Source organism: Leucoraja erinacea, chromosome 16 (genome assembly GCF_028641065.1).
Source record: "Leucoraja erinacea ecotype New England chromosome 16, Leri_hhj_1, whole genome shotgun sequence".
Classification (NCBI taxonomy): Eukaryota; Metazoa; Chordata; class Chondrichthyes; order Rajiformes; family Rajidae; genus Leucoraja; species Leucoraja erinaceus.
In genome coordinates this window covers 32,472,751-32,499,357 of record NC_073392.1, presented here as the reverse complement: position 1 = coordinate 32,499,357, position 26,607 = coordinate 32,472,751, and the positions used below count along the sequence as shown (strand labels likewise).

General features: G+C 41.5%; 1 protein-coding gene and 1 pseudogene across 1 annotated transcript in view; one reads left to right on the top strand and one right to left on the bottom strand.

Moving 5' to 3' along the window:
- Positions 1-26,607, top strand: part of celsr3 (cadherin, EGF LAG seven-pass G-type receptor 3) — a 197,697-nt gene that overhangs the window by 25,214 nt on the left and 145,876 nt on the right. Inside the window, exon 2 of the mRNA XM_055648072.1 lies at positions 18,796-19,434. Coding sequence (XP_055504047.1) covers positions 18,796-19,434 — 639 coding nt within the window. The remainder of the gene's footprint in view (positions 1-18,795; positions 19,435-26,607) is intronic.
- Positions 25,701-25,797, bottom strand: LOC129704952 (U6 spliceosomal RNA; annotated as a pseudogene).

The window sequence follows — 26,607 nt, the reverse complement described above, 5'->3', positions numbered from 1 at the left end:
TAAAATTGTAGGACAACTTGTTCTATTTGATATTATTTGATTGTGCACGCCAAGTTGATTGGATTCATCGAAACAGGGCGGACCACGTGAAGGTTGCAATCTTCCACCCCATCAAAGGAGTGAGATGACCATGACCAGGATAACAATGAAACTAAGAAGAATACCTTTCCATTTCTTGAATTAAGATATCTTACCACACAGATGTCTGAGTGGTTTTAAAGAAGAAAGACAAAGTTCATTGAAGTGTTCAAGCCACATGAACAATGGTTTATCATGCTAATGCCATGCCAATCTGATTTGAAGAAGTGGTATTCTGTAGAATTAAGCACATGAGCATTTTTAAGATAGACTGGTGTTATTATGTATTTTGGCCTGGTATGCATTCACACAGCTCTTTCTTAGAATAGGCCCTTTAGTCCACAATATCTGTGTGGAACATGATGCCAAGTTAAACTAATCTCATTTGTCTGCACATGATCCATATCCCTCCATTCCCTACATATTCATGTGCCTATCCAAAAGCTTCTTAAACACCGCTATCGTATCATATTCCACAGTTTTGGGGACAGAGCCTTCTCCAGGGCAGCTCCCAGGCTCTGGAACTCCCTCCCCCAACTGATCCACAATTCCGTGTCCCTCACCATCTTCCAGTCCTGCTTCAAGACCCATCTCTTCACCTCTGCCTATCCTTAGCCCCACGTCCCCCTCCCTTTTCATCTGTGCTTGAATAGCCTCATATTGTATTTTGAATTGAATTCTGTCTTTAATTTGTGTACCAGTCATGTCTCTACTGTTTATTTCATTCCGCTTACATGTGTTTCCTCTACTTGCTAAATTTTTGTAAGGTGTCCTTGAGACTCTTGAAAGGCGCCCATAAGTAACATTTATTATTATTATATTCGTGGATTTTATTTGAACCTGAAAAAGGTTTGAGGCAGAAATCGAAGATGCACTTTAAACCCCTGCCTATATTAAACGCACACTCGCTTTACATCCATTTAATGCTTATTATCATGTAAGTGGTTAGCTGTCTTGTGAACTGAGTTTTTGTATCCTGCTCTGAAGAAGCAATTTATCCTTTACAATATGATTTCTTGAACAGTGTATACTTCTACTTTGCCTCTCGGGGGTGGGAAACATTGCCAGAGTTGGTGGGTTTTGCTCTAAGCAACTATGCAGAAATGTCTTTGTGCAGCTTACAAAAGGGAAGTGACAACCTGAGACCAAAACTTATAATTTTTGCAACAAAGTAGCAATTGCAAGAATTCCCCTTGCATGGTGTGATTACCTTTTCCCTTTCTCTTTAAAAAAAAAAGCAGGACAACAAGTATAATTGTTTGTTTTTGTAAAGTGTAGAGGTGTGACACATCTTTTTAAGGTACTCTGTCTGGTCTTCATTATTAGTGGATTCAATGTACTAATGCATGGCCGTCCAAAGGGGGGTGCGTTGGGTGCGACCGCACCCCCCTTTTTTCCTTCCTAAGAAAAAATCACAAAAAAAATGTTTTAAAATCGGGGGAAAAAAAATATCAACGTTTCCACTTAGGAAACGGACAGTTCTCTGTTCTCCCGTCGCCGGCTGAATCTGAACCCAACGGCTGTAACCCCAACATTAGACGCCGCTGCGACGAAGCCCGCTCCCCTCGCCTGCGGCCGGGGCCCAAACCATCTTACCCCCACGCCACCCCCGCTGGGCCCACGCCACCCCCGCTGGGCACACGCCACCCCCGCTGGGCTCACGCCACCCCCGCTGGGCCCACGCCACACCCGCTGACCTCCGCTGGGTCCACGCCTCCCTCGCTGACCACCGCTGTCCCACGCCACCCCCGCTGGGTCCACGCCACCCTCGCTGGCTGTCCCAAGCCACCCCCGCTTGTCCACCCCCCTCGCTGGGTCTACCACCCCCGCAGGGCCCACGCTGCTGGCCCACGCCACCCCCGCTGGGTCCACGCCACCCTCGCTGACCCCTGCTGGGCCCACACCATGCCCGCTGGGCCCACGCCACCCCCGCTGACCCTCGCTGGGTCCACGCCACACTCGCTGAACCCCGCTGGGCCCACGCCACCCCCGCTGGGCCCACGCCACCCCCACTGACCCCCGCTGGGCCCACGCCACCTTCATCCCAACCGCCCGCTGGGCCCGCGCCACCTTCATCTTCGCCCCTCCCCCCGCAAGAAAGAGGGGGATGTGAGAGGGGGGAGGGGAGAGAGAGAGAGGGGAAGGGAGGGGAGAGAGAGATGGGGAGGGGAGAGGGAAAGGGGGATTATTTTTAGTGAGATTGCAAAATTAAGGTAGGTTTTAGAGCTATTATATTTTCTCCATATGAATAATATTAAACAATATCAAATAATAACAAACAATTGGAACTGCTTTCTTTTCCTTGATAACAATACTGAAAAATATGAATTCCATAGTTTGTGACATAAATACACATTTTAATTGGATCATTATATACAGATGTAACATTTCCATTTCGAGATCGGGGGGAGGGGGTGGGGGGTTGGGATCAAATATACATCAAGCCGATAGCCTAATCGATAAAGAGCTGAGAAGAGGACTCAGAGCTGCCAAGGAAAGGTACTCTGAGAAATTGAGGAGCAAGTTCTCAGCTAAAGACTCTTCTTCAGTTTGGAAGGGCATGCAAGAAATCACCAGCTATAAGAGGAAAGCCCCCCGCTCTTTGGACAATCGTCAGCTGACGAACGACCGGAATGAGTTTTACTGCAGGTTTGAAAATCAGAAACATAACCCTGGTACCCCTTCCCCAACAAACACAGCCAGACCCCAGTCTGCAAAGAATGGACCCTGCACTCTCTCCTCCCCATTCACCACTTCACACCTACTTAAGGCAAGACTCCAGTATGAAAAGAGTGGACCCTTTCCCACTCCAACCAACACTTCACACCCACTCACAGCCCGACCTCAGTCTGTAAAGACTGGGCTCTTCTACGCGCACCCCACTCCAATCACCACTTCACACCCAATTACTCATTTTAACCAGTCCCTGTCTGCTTCAAAGTCTCCACTATTGTCCCTGTACCCAAAAAGGTACGAATTACTGGTCTTAATGACTACAGGCTTGTCGCACTGACCTCTGTAGTCATGAAGACCGTTGAAAGGCTTGTGCTGGCCAAGCTGAAAAATATCACAATCCCTCTGCTGGACCATCTGCATTTTGCATATTGGGCCAATAGATCTGTGGATGACGCAGTCAATCTGGGCCTGCACTTCATCCTCCAGCACCTAGACCGCCAGGGAACCAATGCGAGGATTTTGTTTTATTGATTTTAGCTCTGCATTCAACAACATTGTGCCAGAGCTACTAAGCTCCAAACTTTCTGAGTTGACTGTGCCTGAACCCCTCTGTCGGTGGATCACCAGCTTTCTGAAAGACAGGAAGCAGCATGTGAGGCGGGAAAGCATATCTCGGACCCGCAAACGCTCAGCATAGGAGCACCGCAAGATGCGTACTCTCCCCTCTCCTCTACTCTCGCCACACCAATGACTGCACCTCCACAGACACCTCTGTCAAGCTTCTCAAGTTTGCAGATGACACAACCCTGATTGGACTGATCCAGGATGGGGATCTCTGTACTCTTTTCAGTTTGACATCTTTCCTATAACATGGTGCCCAGAACTGAACACAATATTCTAAATGCGGTCTCACCAAAGTCTTATACAACTGCAACATGACCTCCCAACTTCTATACTCAATACTCTGACTGATGAAGCCCAAAGTGCCAAAATACTTTTTGACCACCTGATATACCTGCGACACGACCTTCAAGGAACCATGCAACCATCAATCATTCCTCTGCCCACCTGGCTAATTGATCCAGATCCTGCTGCAATCTTTCACAACCATCTTCACTATCTGCAAAACCACTCACTGGCTGAATATAGAAGTTGGGAGGTCACGTTGCAGTTGCATAAAAAGTTGGTGAGGCCGCATTCAGAGTATTGTGTTCAGTTCTGGGCACCATGTTATAGGAAATATGTCATCAAACTGGAAAGGGTACAGTGAAGATTTATGAGGATGTTGCCTGGACTAGAGGGCCAGAGCTATAGGGAGAGGTTGAGTAGGCTGGGACTCTATTTCATGGAGCACAGGAGGATGAGGAATGATCTAATAGAGGTGTATAAAATCATGATTTGAATAGATATGGTTGAGTATTTTTCCCAAAGTGAATCGAGGAGCAGAGGACATAAGTTTAAGGTGAAGGGCAAAAGATTTAATAGGAATCTGTGGGGTACGTTTTTCACACACAGGGTGTATGGAACAAGCTGCCAGAGGAGGTAGTTGAGGTAGGGAATATCGCAACATTTAAGAAACAGTTAGACAGGTACATGGATAGGGCAGGTTCGGAGGGATATGGATCAAATGTGGGCAGGTGGGACTAGTGCAGATGGGACATGCTGGGCCGAAGAGCCTGTTTCCACACTGTATCACTCTATGACTCTATCTTTCCCTCTCAAACCCATTCTCCTGCCTTCTCCCATTACCTTTGACACCCGCATCAATCAAGAATCTATCAATCTCCTCCTGAAAAATGTCCATTGACTTGACCTCCACAGCTGTCTGTGGCAATGAATTCCACAGTTCACCACCCTCTGACTTAAGAGATTCCTGCTCATCTCCTTCCTAAAGGAATGTCTTTTAATTCTGAGGCAGTGGCCACTGGCCCTAGACTCTCCCACTACTGGAAACATCCTCTCCAAATCCACTCCATCCAGGTTTTTACCAGGCTGGGACAGACGGCAACAGCTTCACACCATGTCCCAAAGCTTGTGTCCTGCCCTGCATCACCCAAGGCAGCAGAGATGTTATAGGAGAGGGCAAGCACCGTAACAAAGTAGCTCACGATGGTTTGGGTAACATTCAGGAATGTCTATGCATGTCACATCATTAATATTACTGAAGAACGGTCTTGACCCGAAATATAATCTATACCTTTTCACCAGAGATGCTGCCTGACCCACTGAGTTACTCCAGCACTCTGTGACATGTCACCTATCCATGTTCTCCACAGATGCTGCCTGACTCACTGAGTTACTCCAGCACTCTGTGACATGTCATCTATCCATGTTCTCCACAGATGCTCCACAGATTACTCCAGCACTCTGTGACATGTCACCTATCCATGTTCTCCACAGCACTCTGTGACATGTCACCTATCCATGTTCTCCGCAGATGCTGCCTGACTCACTGAGTTACTCCAGCACTCTGTGACATGTCACCTATCCATGTTCTCCGCAGATGCTGCCTGACTCGCTGAGTTACTCCAGCACTGTGAAACGTCGCCTAATCATATTCTCCGCAGATGCTGCCTGACCCACTGAGTTATTCCAGCACTTTGTGACTATTTTCACTTCACCCATCTGCCCAAGCCCACTCTCCCCCCTCCTTTCCTATGTTCCTTTCCACCCATAAACCTCTCTCTGCCTTTACATTTCACTCCTCTTTCAAATCTGCTCTACTTATCTACATGCATTTTTCTTCTTCACTTTTTAGTCATAGAATGATGCAGTGTGGAAACAGGCCCTTCAGCCCAACTTGCCCACACCGACCGACATGTCCCATCTAAACTAGTCCCACTCACACGCGTTTGGCCCATATTGATCTAAATCGGTCCTATCCATGTACGTGTCCAAATGTCTCCTAAACATTAGGATAGTCCCAGCCTTAACTACCTCCTCTGGCAGCTCGTTACATACACCCAACACCCTTTGTGTGAAAAAGCTACCTCTCAGGTTCCTGTTCATTTCTGAAATATTGGTCATAAACTTGGTGCAAAAATGCTCCAAAATAAGGCTCAGAATGCATCAGAGAGCATCCAAAACCCCATAGCTTCCAGGGCCCTTAAGCGGGCCCTAGACCCTGGCATCAAGGGACTTCATGCTTCGCGCTCATGATGTGCGCAACGCACACATTATTTCACATTACATTTTTTGTAATCCTGTCATGCCACCCCCCTTTTTGAAAAGCTTCGTACGGGCCTGTAATGTATTGTAAACTCAAAGGCTGAATACAGTGGTTGAAGAATCTAAAGTGCCAATAGAGATGAATAGTTCCATCATATTTGTAGCAATGCAGTTAACAGGTATTGTTGATTCACAGCTGTTCACTTTCTAGTTCTGGTCTATTGAAGGCAATGCATTAGCACGGTGTCGGTATAACAACAAGTTAGATCCAATTTACGGCCACATCTTTAATAGAATTGCTGCAGACATTCTGCTGTGTGCAAAACTCATTGGACTGATCCATAATTTACCCCAGAACTGCTTTGTGGACACATTTGTTACAAAAAAATTCACCTTCCTTATCTTAACCTGCTACTTATTAACAGAAATGTGTACTGTAGTACCGAAGCCACCTTTTCATCTCCATGCACCCCTATTCAAGTGAGTTGGATGCAGAAGACTGTTCTTGTACCTTTTCATTTGAGTTGGGTGGTGACCCCTCAGATGAAGTAGTGCTGAAGCCTTAATCTCCTGGATAATCCTGACAGTTTGATTGCAGACAAAGCTTTCAAATCAAATATCATTATAAACTAAAAAATTGAACCAAAACATTAAAAACTCAAGACCTTAAATAATTAAAATTACAAAGGTGAGAAATAAATTACTTATTTAAAAAAAGTGACTTGGCTCCGTTTAGCCTGCAAATCTATGGGCCGCGAACAAGCACATCCATTTGAAATTAAAGGATTCTGATGTTATGGCGGATCTGAATAAATTATACCTGATTTGGAATTAGTGTGGACATATGCTATGTCCCATTGTGGAATCAGTAGACATTGGTACGGCTTGGACATCTGTCATTGGCAACACACAGGTGGTGCAGCGCCAGAAGCACAGGTTTGCTCCTGACCTTGGGTACCGTTTGTGCGGTGTTTGCACTTTCTCCCTGTGACCGTGTGCGTTTCCTCTTGGTGCCCCGCTTTCCTGCCGCTGCCCAAAGATGTGGAGGTCTGTAGTTTAATTAGCCTCTGTAAACTGCCCTGAATGCCTAGGGAGTCGATGAGAGAGTGGGGTAATATAGAACTAAAGATCAGTGGTCGGCTGGGAATCAGTGGGCCGAAAGGCTTGTTTCCATGCTGTATCTCTAAACTAAGTTAAAATGAAAGTTAAAGTTTTCAATTTGGTAACCCTGATTCTACCCAGCAAGATTAATCTCAATATTTCACTGGCCTGATTTAGCAGTCAGCAATGACATGATGGAGCTGGTCATGGAACTAAAAAAAAACGTCCACATAGAACTAGCTACTGGCACCAACTTCCCCTTTTCCAAAAAACAGTTACTTTCTGAAGATAGACACAAAAAGTTGGAGTAACTCAGCGGGACAGGCAGCATCTCTGAAGAGAAGGAATGGGTGACCCCTTATGTTTCTAGAGCGAGAGAGAGAGCAAATTGTGTCCACTAGTGTTCTCAAATGCATCAAAGGGACTGATGCACTTCATTCATCTCTGAGACAACATTTTATTTAAGTTATATTTTTCTTCTCCATTTTCAATCATTTCTGGATTTAAAATAAATGCAATGTTCCCTTAATTAAGAGCATTCTACTTTATCAAAATGTAAACTGTACTCGTCTATGCACAGATGAATTCATTAATTGAGATACTGGGACATGTGCTGCTATGCTGTGACGGTATTTTGAATTAGCATCTCATCTTTCTTAATGACAAATATGAGATGGGAACTCTTTAATTATCTGAGGGAAGGATTGCTCCAGCCACCATATGAAACAACATCTGAAGAAGGGTCTCTACCCAAAACATCATCCATTCCTTCTCTCCAGAGATGCTGCCTGACCCGCTGAGTTACTCCAGCATTTGTCTATCTTTGGTTTAAACCAGCATCTGCACTTCCTTCCTACAGAGTTAATGTCTGATGTCAGTTCAGAGGATCCGCTGCAGTCCAGTAATTGTGATGTCATCAGGCTTGGAGCACAGCCTGAATAATTGTTTTTTCTGCATTGAAGAATTCTCACAGCAAACAAAGACATCAATGTATAATTTACAGCTTGTATTTCAAATGTTTGATGGAGTATGAAATGAAGATGAGAAAATCCAAAAGATGGCTGTGATAACATTTTTGGGTTAATTTGTGATATTTAAATTATTTATTTGGTAGAATTACATTTATAAAAAAGTATAAAATAATATACTTTTAATAGTATAAAATAGTATATTACTGATAGTTTGCTAATAGTCATAGAGTGATACAGCGTGGAAACAGGCCCTTCGGCCCAACTCGCCCACCGACCAACATGTCCCAGCTACACTAGTCCCACCTGCCTGCGTTTGTCCAGTATCCCACTAAACATGTCCTATCCATGTACCTGTGTAACGTTTTCTTAAATGTTGGGATAGTCCCTGCCTCAACTGCCTCCTCTGGCAGCTTGTTCCATCCCCCCACCACTGTGTGGAAAAGGTACCCCTCAGATTCCTATTAAATCTTTCCCCTTTCACCTTAAACCTGTGTCCTCTTGTCCTCGATTTGCCTACTCTGGGCAAGAGACTCTGTGCATCTACCAGAACTATTCCTCTCATGATTTAATACACCTCTATAAGATAATGAAATAATTATGCGTGAGTTTACCATTCCAAAATCGGTTATACTTCATGCAGCAAGGCAGAATATTTTCATGTGTTCTTCACAATAGGAACAGCTGTATAAACCAGAATTTCTCATGAAATTATGCTGGAAACCTTCAACTGGTCGGACAGCATTTGTGGAAAGAATCAATCGATGTTTCAGGTCTGGGGACCCTTCATTGGAACAGGAGTTGAAGGGTCTCTGGGCCTGACATGCCAATTTTTTTCTCTCTTCCCACTGATTCTCTGACCAACTGTGCTTCCAGCATATTTGTTTTTTATTTCAAGTTTCCAACATGCACAGTTTTTTGATTTTGATTTTGTTTTTCATCAGTTCACTGTTTTTATTTTTTACTGCAGTGGCGATGGATAAAATATAGTGCAGCTTATGAAAGAACACTTAATCACTGCCATCAGCTTCACGAATTTCCCATAAATTATGCAAGTGTGGAAATCCTGAAATTGCTTCCAGTTTCATTGTAGTATGCAAATGCTGATGATTTCACCATCATTATTAATTCAAATTCCAATTCAAGGTTTTATAATCAGTTGTCTCTCTGTGTCTGTGAATGAATAAGGATACTTTTGTGCTCCCTGTTTTACTATTCTGCCTTGTGTGCAGAGATACAGTCTTGAATCAAAAATCGATATTTGGTTATGTTTCAAGGCATATCTTAAGTTACATGTTATTGCTTTTCTTTGTGGAAGCATATCAAGATAAAAAACATGCAAGCATCGATCTTAAACAAAGTAAAATGCCAAAACATTTTAGGGTCGATATTCTTGTCCAACATTTTTTTCTATCATAGCAGATTCTTTTTTTCCCTTATCTTGCTATGATATCCACTGAGAATGGATGTTACTCTGGATTTGGTTAATTTAAATGCCATACATAAGTATCAGCTGGGTCTCCCTTTTTGGATCCATTCCATGTTCCATTTGAGGTACCTCCTGTAGCTTGTTGGGGCCAATTAGAATTTTGCTTTGTCATCAAATGCTGTGTAGTTGTGATTATTTCCACTCGCAAAATGCAGCTCTGTTATTCTCTTATTTAAATTAAGACCACTGAGGCTTAAAATAAGTTGTTGGTTATCTCTTTACAAATCCTTAGAGTAAAGAAACAAATTGAATAATTCCTTAATATCAGGATTAAATTCTTTCAAGGTGCATGGTTGGCTAATGCTATTTTCGTAAACTAAAATATTCCTCAATTACTTCCTCCAGAATACTTATGCTTGAGTACGTACAATCTCAACCTTTATAAAGACATTTGGACAGGTACACATGGTTACATTAATTGAATGGAAGATACAGCATGGAAACAGGCCCTTCCGCTCATGGAGTCCTTACTGACATTAGATTATCCTAGTTCTATGTTATCCCACATTCATATCCACTCCCTACCCACTAGGGGCAATTTACAGAAGCTAACTAATTATGAAAGGAAATCCGTACAGTCATGAAGAACGTGCAAACTTCATGCAGCCATCACCAGAAGTCAGGATCAAACCCACTTCCCTGGCGCTGTGAGGCAGCAGCTTTATCAATTGTGCCACTGTGCCGATAGGAAAGGGTTAGAGGAATAAAGGCTGAACACAGGACTAACTTAGTTTATTTTGATGTGAAAGTTATGAATTTTTTTAATTATTTTTTTTTTAAATTTATTTTTATTAGAAGCAATTGTACAAGGATAAAACGCTCGGCATCTACAATTATACAATTATTGTACAGCTTCATTTTAACCTTATAACCTAAATTAAAAAAAATAAACGGAAAGCAAGAAAAGAAGAAAAGAAAAAATGAAGAGATAAAATAGAAAAGGACAAGAAAAAGACCCCTGAGCTACCAAAGCAGTGCAGCGGAAAGAAAAATAAATAAGAAAAGAAAAGATGGAGATATACCTTGCCCTTTCTTCCCCCCTCCCCCCCAACAGTAGCATCGGATTTAAATCTAAATTTGTGTTTCACCATACTATTGTTGTAAAAATTCAGTAAATTGTATACATGTCTTAAGAATTTGATCTGCTTTTTCCACCAAGACAAGCATAATGTTTTCCAAGTGTCGTGTCTCGGACATATCTGTAATCCACATCTTCACTGTGGGGACTGTTGGCTGTGCCCAAAATTTAAGTATTAATTTTTTCACCATTATTTGGCTGTAATTAAGGAACGTCTTTGAAATATCATTAGCTTAAAGCAGGCCTCTGACATACCTAATATGATCAGTTTTATATCTAGGTCCAATTTAATTTTAAATATTTTGGAAAAGGTATCAAATATTTCTCTCCAGAAGTTTTGTAACTTTGTGCAGGAAGCAAAATAATGGGTTGTAGTCCCTTCTTGGAGGAGACATTTATCACAAATAGAGACATTTGGGAAGATCTTGTTCAATTTGGACTTTGAGTCTGTGCAGTATTTTAAATTGTATCAGGTGAAAGTTATGAAATTGTATTATTTTTGCAGAAAGGAGACAGCTGTTCACCCCAATGTGTCTATGCCACTTGTAATAGAGGTACCCAATCTAATCCTACCTTCCATTACTTTGTTTCATGGCAGCTCAGTCACTCAGGCCTGGTGGGCTGGCAGCTCAGTCACTCAGGGCTGGTGGGCTGGCAGATCTGGTGGGGCTGGTGGGCTGCTTGTTCACTCACAGCTACTCCTTGAAATTCTATTTCAAGCAGAGTGTAGGCCACCAAAGTCAATTTCACAGCATTTCAAGCAGAGTGCAGGCCACCAAATTGCCAAACAACTCATTGCATTGTCATTAAGGGCTAACAAATCATTTATTGCAAGTACATTGCAGACTCACAGTTCAGTTGATTCACAGCTTAGAATCACAGTTGTGATCCCTCGCCATCTTCCAGAGTGACTGACTGACGTCCAGGCATCTGGGGTTTTTTAGTCCTGCCCCCCCCCCCCCACACCCCACCCCGGAAGGGGCATTACCGTCATTGTGGTGATTGACAGGCGAGAGGACCAATCAGCTGATCTCGATTTTTTGAAACACTCATAACTTTTTTATTTATCATCGATCGGAAAAATCTTTGGGGCTGCCTCAGCGGAGGAGGACTGTGAGTAAAATGGTCAAATATCATAGCGATATAGGGTAGCGTTTTTTGTAAAATCAATATACAGCGCAGAAAGGAAGTGGTCAAGATAAGATTTTTAGTAATATGGATAGATAGATATGTACTGGCAATGAAACAATGAAATTCTAACTTACAGCAATAATACACAAATAAATATACAATTACAAGGTAACTGGGCCATAATAGTTCAAAACCAAAGTTTGTAGTGCAAAAATAACAAATTCCATTGAAGATCAGGGTTGCTGAGGTTCTGGTTATTGCTGTGCAGTGTTTAAGAACCTGATGGTTGCAGGGAAGGCAACTTCTTGAATCTGGAGGTTATGATTTTTGAATTCCGTTATCATCTTCCTGATTATGGGAGTGTGGCGAGGTTGGTGTGTTCTTTGATATTAGCTGCCTTTGAGACAATGCTTCCTGTCGATCCTTTCGATGGTGGGGAGGTCAGTGCCCATAATGAACCGGGCAATGTTTACCACTCTCTGCAGCCTCGTTTGGCCTTGGGTATCAAACGGAACTAAGCCATGATGAAACTAATCATCCTGCCGATAGAGATCGTTTTTTGGATCCACTGTTTTTCCCATCCTGAAATCGACAATCAGAGTTAAGAGCAAGATTGGTATACTGGCATTATTCAATCATATTAGCAATCTCCCCACTGACTCATTATTACCTGTTATTCAGCCAACAACAGTAGTATTGTCGGTGAATTTAAAGAGGGCATTGGTGCTGTGTTTGGCTCGCCAGTCATTGGATATAGAGAACGTAGAGCAGGGGTCGGAGCACTTAAGGTACTTCTGTGTTGATGGTTATCAAGGAGGAAGTGTTTTTACCAATTCGTACTGATTGTGGTCTGCCAATGAGGATGTTGAGGATGCAATTGCACACCGGCAAGCAACAACTTGGTTTAGAGGGGGTGATGGTGTTGAATGCCGAGCTGTAGTCGATGAAAAACAGTACATGTACATGTTCTTATTATCTAAGTGGTTCATTGCAGAGTGGAGAGCCTTCTGTAGCTTTCTAGATACACCTCCAGGCATTTTTTTTAAGTGCAGGGAAGATATCAGGCAGCGAGTTCCTTATCCTCATCAGCTTTGTGAAAAAATGTTTATTTATCTCATCTCAAAACTTCCTACAATTAGGGAGTTTTGTCCTTTTTAATCCAACCAAGCCCCTGATAATTGTGTACATATCAATTATGTCTCGTGTTAACCTTCCCTATTCCAAACAAAACAAGTCCAGTCTATCCAATTTTCAACACACTCAAAATGTAGGCTCTTTTAAACAATGAAGCTGTGACCAAGAGGTCATTTTCAGCAGAAAGAAATGAATCCAAACTATAGTATTAAATTGGAACTATGAGGTAGTGATTGATGATGATTTTATTAAATATCAAAATATCACGGGAGTCATAATATTCTTCAGACATAGTACTCAGCGCATTATGGATTCAGATGGAGGAGGGAAGGAAACGTCCCAGAGTAAGTTAAAAGATTTTGAAGTCATATTTTAAGCTCAAGATAGTGAACTAAGATGGCCTTAAAGCCACAAGGTCTTAAAGATGATGCTTTAACAATTAATATTGAGTTTTACATTGGTGTAAGTTTAATTCTAATCCTTTTCCAATCGCTCTGATCTGAATGGACAAACTCTAGACACATGAAAAAGACAGGCAGGAAACCAGTACATAATCTAATGGCCCTGTTGTATATCAACATTGTTCAATTCTGTGAGGAAATCTCTTTGCAATGATGAAGAAAAAAAACATGGCTATTCACATGGGGGGGGAAAAAGCTGAAAGGAATGAAATAAGTTCCTGTAGTCCACAGTGGCAGGACACCCCCATTACATCGTAAACCTGTCATCCCAATTTGAACAGGTACAGTGAAACGTAATTCTTTAAACAATCAATCATTTTGTGTCAAACGTCAGGAGCTCGATGTGATAGGAACGCTCCTAATAAATAACCTAGTTGCATGTTTGAATATCTCTTGGGTTTCAATAACCTAGCGAAGTCGAATAGCTAAACTAATTTTAATTATTTTATTACTTGAACAACCCATATCCACCATTCATGCGATCCTGGGTTTAATGCGAGATTATACATTCAGCTTGCCATGTGAGAGCAATTAGAGGGCTAAATCCATATGCTACAATTGTGATACACTGAATGAAATTTGTACTTACACGGTCTCCTAGTTCTTCAGGATTAGTTTTGAAGTGCTATGGTGACTGTAAAACAGGCAAATTCTATTCTATTTATTCACAGTAGGAGTGTAGCAGCTGAAAGTGACTGAACATAAGTGATCTGGTTCTTTGTTAACTTTGGTCATGTAATGTTGGATCAATACATTAGGCTGTCTTCCAAAGCTGAAAGTGCTTGCATTCAAATCACTCTAGAGATTTATCAGCTAAAAGACAAAAATTCAACAAGAAAAGAAGAGTTGGAGGTTTAGTTGAGGCAAATGCAAGAGATGCTCAGCAATGTCATTCAGATGGAAGTTGTGGTTTGTTCTGCTTCATGCCAAACAAAATTGCATAGTGTCCAATTGAGATAAACTATTTGACCCATTTGGTCAAAGATTGGTCATGCTTCACATGAGTCTAATCTCACCTTTCCTACGCTAGTCCTAACGTCATAGAATCATTACAGCACAAAACTGGGCCGTTCAGTCCATCTATACCACTCAAGATGCCCCTCTAAGCTGGTTCTGTTTGCTTGTGTTTCACAAATATCCCTCTAAACCTTTCCTATCCATCTACACGACCAAATGTCTTGTAAATGTTATTGTACCTGCCTCAACCATTTTCTCTCCGCCAGATTGTTTTATTTGTACCACATCCAAGTGTACTCGATGCCCTGATTAATAAATACCAGCATGCCCTAAGCTGCCTTCACCACTCTGTCTACATTCAGGGAACTATGTACTTGTATTCCTAGGTCCCTCTGATCTACAATTCTCCTTTGGACCTCCCGGTTCACTCTGAAACTCCTACCCTGTATTGAGTTCACAAAATGGCACACCCGCATTTATCCGATTTATATGCCGTTTGCCAATCCTCAGCCCATTTATCCAGCTGATCACAATTCCAATGCAGTTCTTCATAATCATCTGCGCTGTCTACGAGACCATACAAGTGTCGTATGCAAATTTACTAACCAAGTCATACACATTGTCACCCAAATTATTGATATCAGGGCTCTCGCTTAACTTTTTTTCCCTTTTGCCAGCCGGGCAACCTCGGCAGCTTTTTAGGTTGCCAAATCACAGTTTAGGTGGTCATTTAAGACGGCTTGCATGACGCGTGCGATAATGTGCTCGGACGAAGTGCGTAGTTACCAGTCAGAATTATGCTCAATGAAGCATTCACATATTATTTCTGCTTCAAATAAAGTCACAAACTAAACATATTCACCAATCAACATATGATATATACCACAATGACATGCAGCAAAATTACAATACAGTATCTCATCTCTTCTTACACATTGCAATGAATGCAATTCCTATTATCTCTTTCCGCTTCCAAACAAAAATATGGTTATTCAGCGTATGATCAACCTCGGTGAGACCAAGCGCAGGCTTGGCGATCGCTTCGCACAACACCTCCACTCAGTTCGCAATAACCAACCTGATCTCCCAGTGGCTCAGCACTTCAACTAACCCCTCCCATTCCGAATCCGACCTTTCTGTCCTCCATGGCCAGAGTGAGGCCCACCGCAAATTGGAGGAACAGCACCACATATTTTGCTTGGGTAGTTTACACCCCAGCGGTATGAACATTGGCTTCTCCAATTTCAGGTAGTCCTTGCTTTCTCCCTCCTTCCCCTCCCATTGCCAGCTCTCCCACAGCCTACTGTTTCACCTCTTCCTTTCTTTTTCCCGCACGCCCACCCCTCCCGACATCAGTCTGAAGAAGGTTCTCGACCCGAAACGTCGCCTATTTCCTTCGCCCCATAGATACTGCCTCACCTGCTGAGTTTTTCCAACATTTTCGTCTACACATTCACACAAGTTCTGTTATCCCACTTTCCTCACCCACTCCCTACACATTAGGGGCAATTTTACAGAGACAAGTTAACCTACAAAACCAATGCGTCTTTGGGATGTGGGAGGAAACCAGGGAGAATGTGTAATTCAACACAGACAGTGCCCGAGAACAGGATCGAACACAGATCTCTGGCGTGTGAGGCAGGAAGTCCACCAGCTGTGCCACTATATATTATTTTCCAACACACAAAAAATTATACGTTGATAACTTTGGTTACTAAAAAAAAAGAAACTATCCATTTTCAGTCTTAAATCTCTAAGTGACGCTATGTCCCCCTTTACAGCTACTGTATGTTTTAATTCAGTTCAAGGCTATTGGGGCAGTACATTGGCCATAAATTTGCTGCCTAAAATTGCCAGAGACCTGGAATTGATCCTGAATATGGGTGCTGTCTGTATGGAGTTTAGTTTTCTCGTTTATAACATTGTTTACAGAGTACTATGATTACATATTCTGTTGTGCTGCTGCAAGTAAGGATTTCATTATTCTAACTGGGACGTGAGAGAATAAAACACTCTTGACTTACGTCGCTGATGTGTGGGATAGAACTAGAGTACGGGTGATCGGTGGTCGGCGTGGACTCGGTGGGTCGAAGGGCCTGTTTCCACGCTGTATCTTTAAATTAAACTAAAAACACTAAAACCAGAGGAAATGTAAAGAAGGGTTTCTACCCGAAACATCACCCAATTTTTTCTATCCAGTGATGCTGGCTGCTCCATGGAGTTTCCCCGCACAATTAAAGCATGGAATAGTCTTCACCCTACCATAGGTACCAACCAGACGCAACTAAATTTAAGGTAGCTTTTTTTTTCATCAAGAGCCATTTTTTGCTTATGTCCAAGTCAAGAGTCAAGAGAATTTTATTGTCATGTGTCCCAGATAGCGCAATGAAATTCTTGCTTGCTGCAGCACAACAGAATATGTAAACATAATGCAGGAGATAAAAGTTCAGTGTGTCTATATACCATAGACCATATATATACACACAATAAATAAACAGATAAAATGCAATAGGCTGTTATTTTTCAGAGTTTGGAGTTTGGTGGTGGTGGTGGTGTGTCTATCAATTTAAATACCATTTCGAATATTTTTGGAGGATCAGGAAACCAAGAAGCAAGAGTTACTCTAGGGAGTTACTGCAGCTCCAGGGAGTGATTCTGCGTTGTTTTTCAGCGGTCGCGGTAAGGCAGCAAACGGACAGCAATGGTGGCCAGAACTTCCACAATGCAAAGGGAGGGAGAAAGTGGCCGACGCCGACCAGTTGCCGTGGCAGTGCGCATGTGCAGGGCCGCACATGCACACAACCACGGCTGATGATGTGCTTGGCGGCCGTATCTTTGGTGCCGAGCGGAGACCCGAGCCCCGAGCCGAGACCCGAGAGCTAGAGCCGAGAGCCGAGCGCGGAGAGCTAGCGCCGAGAGCTAGCGCCGAGCGGAGACCCGAACACGGATAGCGGGCGGGTGTCCCGGTTGCTTGCCAAGCCGGGCAAAATGGCATGGCTTTTAAGTTGCCTGGCGGGACTGTAAGTTGCCATTGGCACCCGGGCAACCGTTAATTTCGAGCCCTGGATATAGTTGTCCAACAATGACCCCGGAGGCACCTCATTATTTACTGGCTTCCAATCTGTTCCTGGATTCCATGCGATCTAACCTTCCAGAGCAGCTTACCTTATCAAAGACCTTGCTGAAGTCCATATAGACTATGGTTTTGGTCCTTCCCTCATCAACCTTCTCAGATACTTCCTCAAGAAATTCAATCAAATTCGTGAGGCATTATCTCCCCTGCACAAGGGCTGACTATATCTTTTTCAATCCCAGTCTTTCCAAATATATGTATATCCTCTCCCCCATATAGTCTTCTCCATTAACTTACCCACCACAGATATTAGGCTTACTGGTCTTTAGTTCCCATGTTTTTCTTTGCAGCCCTTAGATACAGCATTAGCCACCCTCCTTTGATTACCCTTTTAATTTTTTCCATATGATTCTCACTTGCCTCTGATGTTTGAGGTCCTAATTCACAAATGCTAGGCTACTTTTGCAATGCAGTGCTGATGGAGATGCCATCATTTAAATGAAGTGTGAAATTGAATCTCTTGGATATTGTGAATCTCTTGGATATTGTGAAGACCGCCAGCAGGATTATTGGTGTTCCACTCCCTTTCCTGCCGGACATATACAGGAAGAGATGTATCAGCAGAGCCATCTCCATCATCAAAGACCCATACCACCCATCGCATGACATTTTCTCCATCCTGCCATCTGGGAAGAGGTACAGGAGCATTAGCTGCAAAACCAGCAGGATGCTCCTCAGCTTCTTCCCACAGGCTATAAGACTGCTAAATGGACTTTGCCCCCTGCCAAGTATCGCGCACCAACCACCAACCTGGACACACTGCAGCAGAGCCACTGTTGTGCCGCTGCCGATCGGAACGCCCGTTGAATGTTTAGTAGAGTGTTAAATTTGTTCATGATACATGTATTTTTATTTCTATTTATTTTTAATGCACACTGAATGGACACTGGTTGAGCAACGTTTTTTTGTTTCCTCTGGGTATGTGAATACTCAGGAAATGACAATAAAGATATACAATACATATTGAAAAAGAGCAGGTCTATTTCTCTGAAGTTTAACCTTCAGCAACATCATGGCAACAGAACTAATCCATAGCTGATGGATAGTTGCAGAAATTGCGTAGCACATTTCTAAATGATAATGGTTGTCTACAGTTCTATGTGTAGTGCCATGAAATTGTAAAATTATGTTTAATTACAAGTCTTTGTGATATCGTCAATGATTAAGGTAGATTTTGGTGTCCTGTGATACCACATTTTCATTGGTAAAGAATTAGAAAAAATTGGGAAGTATGTTCCATAGGATATTTGGGTTAGCCAAATGCCACTTGAAAACTATCAAGCATTTTGGGTGATTTATAAAAGATCCTAAATATACAAGTCCTTATGAAAAGTTTTAAATAACAGGTTTATGTAAACAAGAAGATGATCCCAATTGTTTATTCCTGAGCTAATTGAATTATGTTGTTTATCCATTTTCAGATGGGATTCACAGCGTGACAGCACAGTGTGTGCTGAGAGTAATTGTCATAACGGAAGAAATGCTGATCAACAGTATTACGGTGCGTCTAGAAAACATGTCTCAGGAACGCTTTCTGTCTCCATCGTTGAACCGCTTTGTGGAGGGTCTGGCAGCAGTCTTGTCCGCCCCCCAGGAGGACATCTTTGTTTTCAACATACAAAATGACACAGATGCCAGCGGGAGCATTCTGAACGTCAGTTTTTCTGCTCTGGTTCCTGGTGGAAGCCAGAGCCAGTTCTTCTCCTCAGAGGAGCTTCAAGAACAGCTATATATGAGTCGGATGCAGCTGACTTCAGTCTCTATGCTGGAGGTGCTCCCTTTTGATGACAATGTCTGCCTGCGGGAACCCTGTGAGAACTACATGAAATGCATCTCGGTGCTGAAGTTTGACAGCTCCTCTACATTCATTGCTTCAGGCTCCATGCTTTTCCGGTCCATCCACCCCATCACTGGGCTTCGCTGCCGTTGTCCACCAGGATTTACTGGAGATTACTGTGAGACAGAGATCAACCTTTGTTACTCAAATCCCTGCCAGAATTCTGGAGTATGTAGTCGCAGAGAGGGTGGTTACACATGCATTTGTGGAGAAGAGTTCACAGGTTAGTAAAACCAGAATTATTTTGTACCACAGTGAAGTAATCTTGTCTTTGTTTTAAAACCAATTTATAGAAAATATGGTTGTATCAATTTAATCTGTGCAATCTTCCTAAAACACACATTTCATTCAAAGAAATGGCTAGATGAATGACAGCTGCTATGCACCACTGTAAAAGAACCAAAGCCTAATGGAATTGCCAGACACGGCATTATTTCAAATGCCTCGTTTATTTCCAGCTATCCAGTTGGTTTCAAGATGCGGTCAAGCCAGCCAGTCATCCTTTCCTTAAAAAAGACCAGGAGCAGCTGCTCACGAAATCCTCACGAAATCACTGGGCGCCCAGTGAAGGTTTTGTCGTACACCCAGTGATGGAGTATGTGAATAGTATCAATAATATTAATATCATGTTATATCACGGTGATCAGTATGAGTCAGGCTTCAACTTCTGGCATTTGGAGATCTGTGATGTGCAATGGGCATTACACCGTAAAGCAATGATTCTCCTCAACAAGTATCGATGCTTATTTGTACTATGATCAGCATTTAATTTTGGCTACATTTGCTTCCTGATGAGGCTTTAATGATGTCCAGTGTAGGCTCTCCGTTAATTTAGTTTCAGTCCTTCTGTAGTAAAAAATGCACAATCTCACGTCTACAAACCTTTACATTATTTCAGTCTTATTCCTGCAAGAAATGTCACCGTCCAACATTTTTGATGCTTTGGATTTTAAATTATTTTGAAAATTCAATTTTTGGCAGTGGATATTAGATCCATCCAATCATTTTTTCCAGTTAAATAACTGCAATAACATTTATAGTTACATTTATTGACCGTCTGCATTGCAGATCCCTGCAGACTGTCTGAGATTAAATTCTTTGCTTAATGTGTGCAAAGGAAACAAACCACCTCTGGCTTATTTTGAACTTGCCCACTGCAGCCCCACTCCTTTAATATGGGCCAAAAGGTCCATTATAGATTGGATCTGGATTACCCGTGTTTCATAATGAGCCCTCAAGAGAAATAAATAATTCCACTTCCACCTTATCCATTTCTTGATTAAGTTCTTAGTGCAAAGCCAGGTTGAGTTCATGTATTGGAAGTGGGGGTTAGAGCTTACTGCAGCCCTATTAATTTCAGTTATCAAATGAAGCTTAGCACAGGAGTTACAGGGTCGCTAATTAGGTGCTTCTCAGTTCAAACACAAACTAAAGAATTCTGCACACAAGATGGAAATGATTTTTGGACATTTTTTACTCCTTTTTAAAATTAAAATAAAACATTCCTGCCTCTGTAAACTCTGTACCATGTTTCTCAATGGAATATTATGGTCATTTGCTCTCATTTTCTTACAGAAGAATTGAGTAACAATTTATTTGAAAACAATTTATTATTGCTATTTAGGGTACAGTGACAGATGGTTATTTGTTTTATAACTCTTGCTCTGCGATAATCATGTTGAATGTAGTAAGTGAACATTTTTTTGTGATATTAAGCTATCTGGATAGAATACGTGTAGAGAATTGAGCTTAATGTAGACAAATGTATGTTGATAAAGGAAATCAGCAGCCATGTGCACTTGCTAAAGAGGCCCAATTTGAAATGGTGTCTGTTTGTTATAGGATGTCTCTTCAGATGCTAGAAGACTGTTGCATGTCACAACACTGACATCAGCACAGATAATCTGTAAAGTAGAATCCTTAAAGCATTGGGCGTCATATAGAGCAAAAGCTGATCAAAATGAAAACTCCCCATTGAATCCGTTGGTCGTGGAACTTGTCCTCGAAATTTAGAAACCATAAACTGACATTCAAAAGTCGTGCACACGATAGACCAGAACACTGGCAACGGCCAGGTAAAACCTACTGGCTGCCGTGCATACCAATAACCAGTGCTCTCAGGAAAGGACTGCAGGAGGAACTCTGATCAACTTAGTTATTGGTTGGCTGTGACCAACAGTCCTCAAGGCCTCAAGTTATCGTCGAACATGATTAAATGTTCGCATTTACCAACACTTTTCATTAATGCTCTATTGTAATCTCTCTGTAAGGAGATGTTATCCTATTTAAGTTTGGTTACTGTGTAATACTTCACATCCTTTAAGCATTTCCAATCTCATTATTTAATATCCTGATCTGTCTCCCTGCTAAATACTGGATAAAAGTAATAATTTAAAATTAATGCCGTGGTTTTATTTTATTCAATCTTTAGTGGGCCAATTTCCATCATTATTTTTGCATTTTATTTTGTTTGTTAATTTCAGCATTCCTCCTTGTTTTCCTCCATTTTTCCTTCTCCCATCTGATCGTTTTTTTTTTATCATCCTTTCTTCTGTTTTCCGTGTAGTCTAAATGCTCGGTAAGTGCCTCTTAACCAAACATTTTCCCATATGTCACTTTCTGGTGTCCCATTAGTGTTTATTTTTTTCTTGTTTTAATGTAATGTATTTTTTCTGGACTCTTTTATGCCATTTTAAACGTTTCCCATGGGTGCTGTACATCGTTATTTGCCAATATCATTACCCCGTTGCTTTACAAGATTCTGTTTTCAGCTCCCCAAAATTGCCTTTTATTTCGGTTTTCATCAATCTAATTCCTTCTCAAATATTGGCTCGTGCATTTTATTATGATGACTATTGCTTTGATGCTATCCTGCTTTCACTTCCCCAGCTACTTCCTTTCCCAATACTGCATCCTGTTGGGAGCAGTCTCCATTCTCATAATAGCTCTTCAAAAATGGTACCTTTTCATGTATCTCAAAAACACTTTGAACAAATTTTTTTAAATCCAGTTATTTTGACACTCAGCCTCTGAACTCTCGATGGCATCCTCAAAAGGAGCTTTTCACTTTTCCAGGCGGTGTAGCTAGTGAAATGAACCAAACAATTGGATATTTCCCTCTCGAAATTCCTCTCCAGCCCCCTTAAATGGCCTTTCCTTTCTTTGACAATGGCAGCACACATTACGACAAGACACATTATGACTGTAATATGCGACACCAAATTGGTGTTATTTTGTCTAATTTTGGTGTCTCATGTAATTTCTAGTCTTTTCTCCCCACACCCTATATCTTTTTCAACTCCTTATTTAGGCAACCTTCTAAGCCATAATGTCATGCTCTGTCTTTTGTCTATATATTCTGTCATCTTTTTCCTTGTCTTCATAGGAGAAATATGCATCATACTTGTTGGACCACAGCAATATCTATGGAATTTCCTTCTCAACCTATTGAACCTTTGCTCTTTGATATGCAAACCTTTACATTTGTGAATTTGTTCAGTATGTAACTGTGTTTGGGATGTAACTTTCCAGTAATTCTTCCTCCCTTAATTTAAGTGTGTCTCAATTAGCAGTCTATTCACTGACTGAGCCAGATTTACTTATGGCTGAGGCATTTCCTGGATAAAGTCAGTGTAAGGGTTCTAAATTGGGGAAAGGCTCTTTTTTTCTAGTCTGAGAAGTGATTTAGTAGAAATGGAGAGGAAATAGTTATTTGACAGTTAATCAATCTTGGAGCAATGTTGTACTGTTGTTTCGAAAGGGTAGAAAGGATGAACAAAGTAATTAAAGATCAATTAATTTAATTGGTAACAGGCAAATTATCAGAACCTATTCTAAGGGACATAAGAATATAAGACATCATTGAAAAAAATTCAGGGACAATCAGTAATGATTTGTTAAGAATTGTAGTGTGTGAATAATTTGAATGATTGTTTTTGATGAGGCAATAAGGAAAGTTGCCGTGGATAATATGTTTGTTACACAGTAAAACTATAATCTGACCCTTTCGGATTTTGGACGTTCTTTTTTGATGTTAAACACAAGTATAATAAGCTGCAGTGAATTTAAAGGGAATGTGGAAAATGAGACTCCGGTGAGTTTAAAAGGAATGCAGGAAACGGGAGCCTATTTACAAAGGTATTGAATTATGAGCATTTCTGAATAATTCAGTACCGGTTTATTGGAGATTTAATGTTGCTCTGACAACAGCTTCCAAACCCATTGCCTGCAGCACCATGGAGGACTGGGACACCAAGCACATGGGGACATCACATACTGCAGGTTCCTTTGCAAATAACATACAATTGGTCTTGGAAATGCATCACTGTTCCTTCATTGTCACTGGGTCTAAATCTTGGAACTTCCTATCAACTGGCACTGTGGGTGCATCTTCAAGAACTGTGGCCTCTCAGGGGTAATTAGTGATAATAAGCAATAATTGTCGGCTTTGAATAGATTGAATAAGTGACAAATAATAACACGCCCACAGATGGCAGGCAGTTTTCAAAAAATGCCCATGGGTTCTAAGGAAGAGTGACAAATTGAATCCAAAATTGGTTATGTGGTAGGAAGATATCAATGATCTAGATCATTGGGTGGGAAATTGTTAAATTTAATTGAAAGTATTTGGGGAAGTGCAATAAGGCTAGAGGATGTACAATAAATGGGAGATATTGAGTGGTGGGGAGGATCATAGGGACCTTGAAATGTATGTCCACTTACTCTTAAGCAGATAGGACAGGCCAAAAGTGGAATAAAAAGGCACATCAGATTAGTAAACTATGCTGGAATTGTGTACAAATACTAATTAGAATATAGTTTGAGTACTGTGTAGAGTTCTAGTTGGTACTACAGGAGAGATCAGTAGGAAATACCTTTTTTTCGCAACTGATGGGGTCACAAAGTAAATGCCATAGATTTAAAGTAATAGCATAAAGTGACGATTAGGCTAATTCCTTGATCCTAATAAGATGCATCTTAGGCTGCTGTGGGTGTTAAGGGAGAAGATTACTGGGGCTCGAAGAGAGATTTTTAAATCATCACTGACCACTGAATTTTATTCAGAAAGGACAGCATAGGTAAGCCAGGAAATTGCAAGTCATGTAATTTTAGACCTTCCTCTGATGTATCATATTAGAAAGCCGTCCTTGTAATAAAATCATGAAATTGCAAATTACATTTCATTTCAGAGTGAAAAGAGAGTTCATAATTATAGTAATGGGTGCTAAAATGGAGTAAATAGTTTCTGAAAGAAGTGAGCATGAGAGGGCCAATGGCCTTTACTCATTCTCTGCTGCTCATGCTGCCTGTGAATTACTTGTGCAGAATTGTTGAGGTTTTTTTTATGTATGAATGGGCAAAATGGAAGCAACTGACAATTCTAACAATCCTTCTGATTCTATGGGAGTAAATAATTAATAGCCAGACCTGGGCATCAAGTAGGAACAGATAGATTGTTTCTGGGTCTTTTTTCAGTAAGAATTAATATCTGAATGACGCTTGTGCAAAAGTAGTTACACCACAGATTTTCCCATTGCGGTAGAAATAAAGGGTAGCGACAAATCTCATAACTACTTAAACTGCTAGACCTATGGGATAAATCATTATTTTTTAAATCAAATCTCTTAAAATGCACTTCTAAATTTGACAGTTACTGGATTTGTTATTCGTTTTTAACTAAGAGTCAACATTTACTAATGTTGCTCCACCTCTTATCAAAGGCGGCACTGTGGTGCAGCGGTAGAGTTACTGCCTTACAGTGACAGACCCAGTTTCAATCCTGTCTGTACGGAGTTTGTACAGTCTCCCTGTGACTGTGTGGGTTTTCTCTGGGTGCTCCGGTTTCCTCCCACACTCCAAAAATGTACATGTTAGTAGGTTAATTGGGAGTCGGTAAAATTGCAAATTGTCCCGAGTGTGCAGGATAGTGTTGGTAATCAGTGGTTGGCGCGGATTCGGTGGGCCGAAAGGCCTGTTTCTGTGCTGTGTCTCTAAAGTAAAGTCTAAAGGTACCGCTGAGGAAATAACCTCTCAACGTTTTCCAAAACCATGTCAAGCATTTCATTGAGCCACTGACTGCTAGCAGTTCAATAGGATACAACCTTAGCCAAATGTGGAAGTATGAAGAAGGCTGGAGGATACATCCTACCACTACATTGAGCATTACATTACATCACCCACCACTCACATTGAGCATTGTGATGATGCTGAGGAGAAGGGCTGGCTGTACAGCATTGATCCCACTATTCTGAATGAGGTCACTGTCCCTGTGGTTAAAGACACAATTTGATTTATTTCACTTCAATGTTTTTAAATATTTATTTGTATTTTAGGGTGTTTCCAATGTTATTTTTTCTAAGTTATTTAAATTGATTTACACGGTTTGCAATAGTAATATTTAAAAATAGTTGAAAAGGTTTTGAAAATGGTATGCTCCATGAAAGCTAGCATGATTCTACAGGGTAGAAACCCAACTCCATGGCTTGGATCTGTCTCATGGGATGCCTCACGAATTTGCGTATCATTCTTGCGCTGGGGCCATCTTCTCTGTATCGTTCCAATTTTAGTATATGTGCTGCCAACGTACAGAAAGCTGTTTCATCTGGCCCACTGCCTTCAGATAGTCAGCAGGTGTAACACTACAGGGGACAAGATGGGCAGTGACGGGTCCAATGTGATCTGGTCTCTCATAGTCATAACACTTCAACTTTCCCAAACAGAGGCAGCACCTAAAAAAGCTGTTGCGATGCAGTTCCAGGGACCCAAGGTTTAACCCTGTTCTCGAATGCTTTATATGAAGAGTTTGCACATTTGTGGGATTCTTTCAAATGGTTCAGTTTCTTCATGCCAAAGACGTAGCTTAGCAGGTGATAGAATAGTTGGAAATGGAGAGAAAGGGTAACAGGGAAACACAATACTATTATTTCAGAGTATTTAAGTGTGGTTTAAAGTCAAATATCATTCAGTAGTGTAGCCAAATCATGGTCATTTATTTGAATGTTGACTCGCCTCAAATGATCAACTGTCCATTAGCACAACAATGATTCAATTCACAATGAATGTCATTAACTGAATTTGTATGGAACAGTAATGTTTATCAATGTACTGAAAAGAAACTGGTTCTGAGATATTCTGTGGAGAAGCATTTGTCTTCCATTCATAAGATGGCAACAAGTGTTTTCACGTTTTGGCTTTGTTTCTTTAATTATGATTGTGTCATTGATTAATAGGCAGTCTGCTTCTTCTTGCATTTGAGGCAACAGAAGTCTGCAGCAGAGTGATGCCATCTGGTTTGACATCCGTAGGTGCCCACCCTAAAAAGGGTGTATGCTCTGGGTTGGCGCCATACTGCGGCGCTGCTGCTGTCTCTGTTTGTTGTCGTTCGCCTGATTGAGGT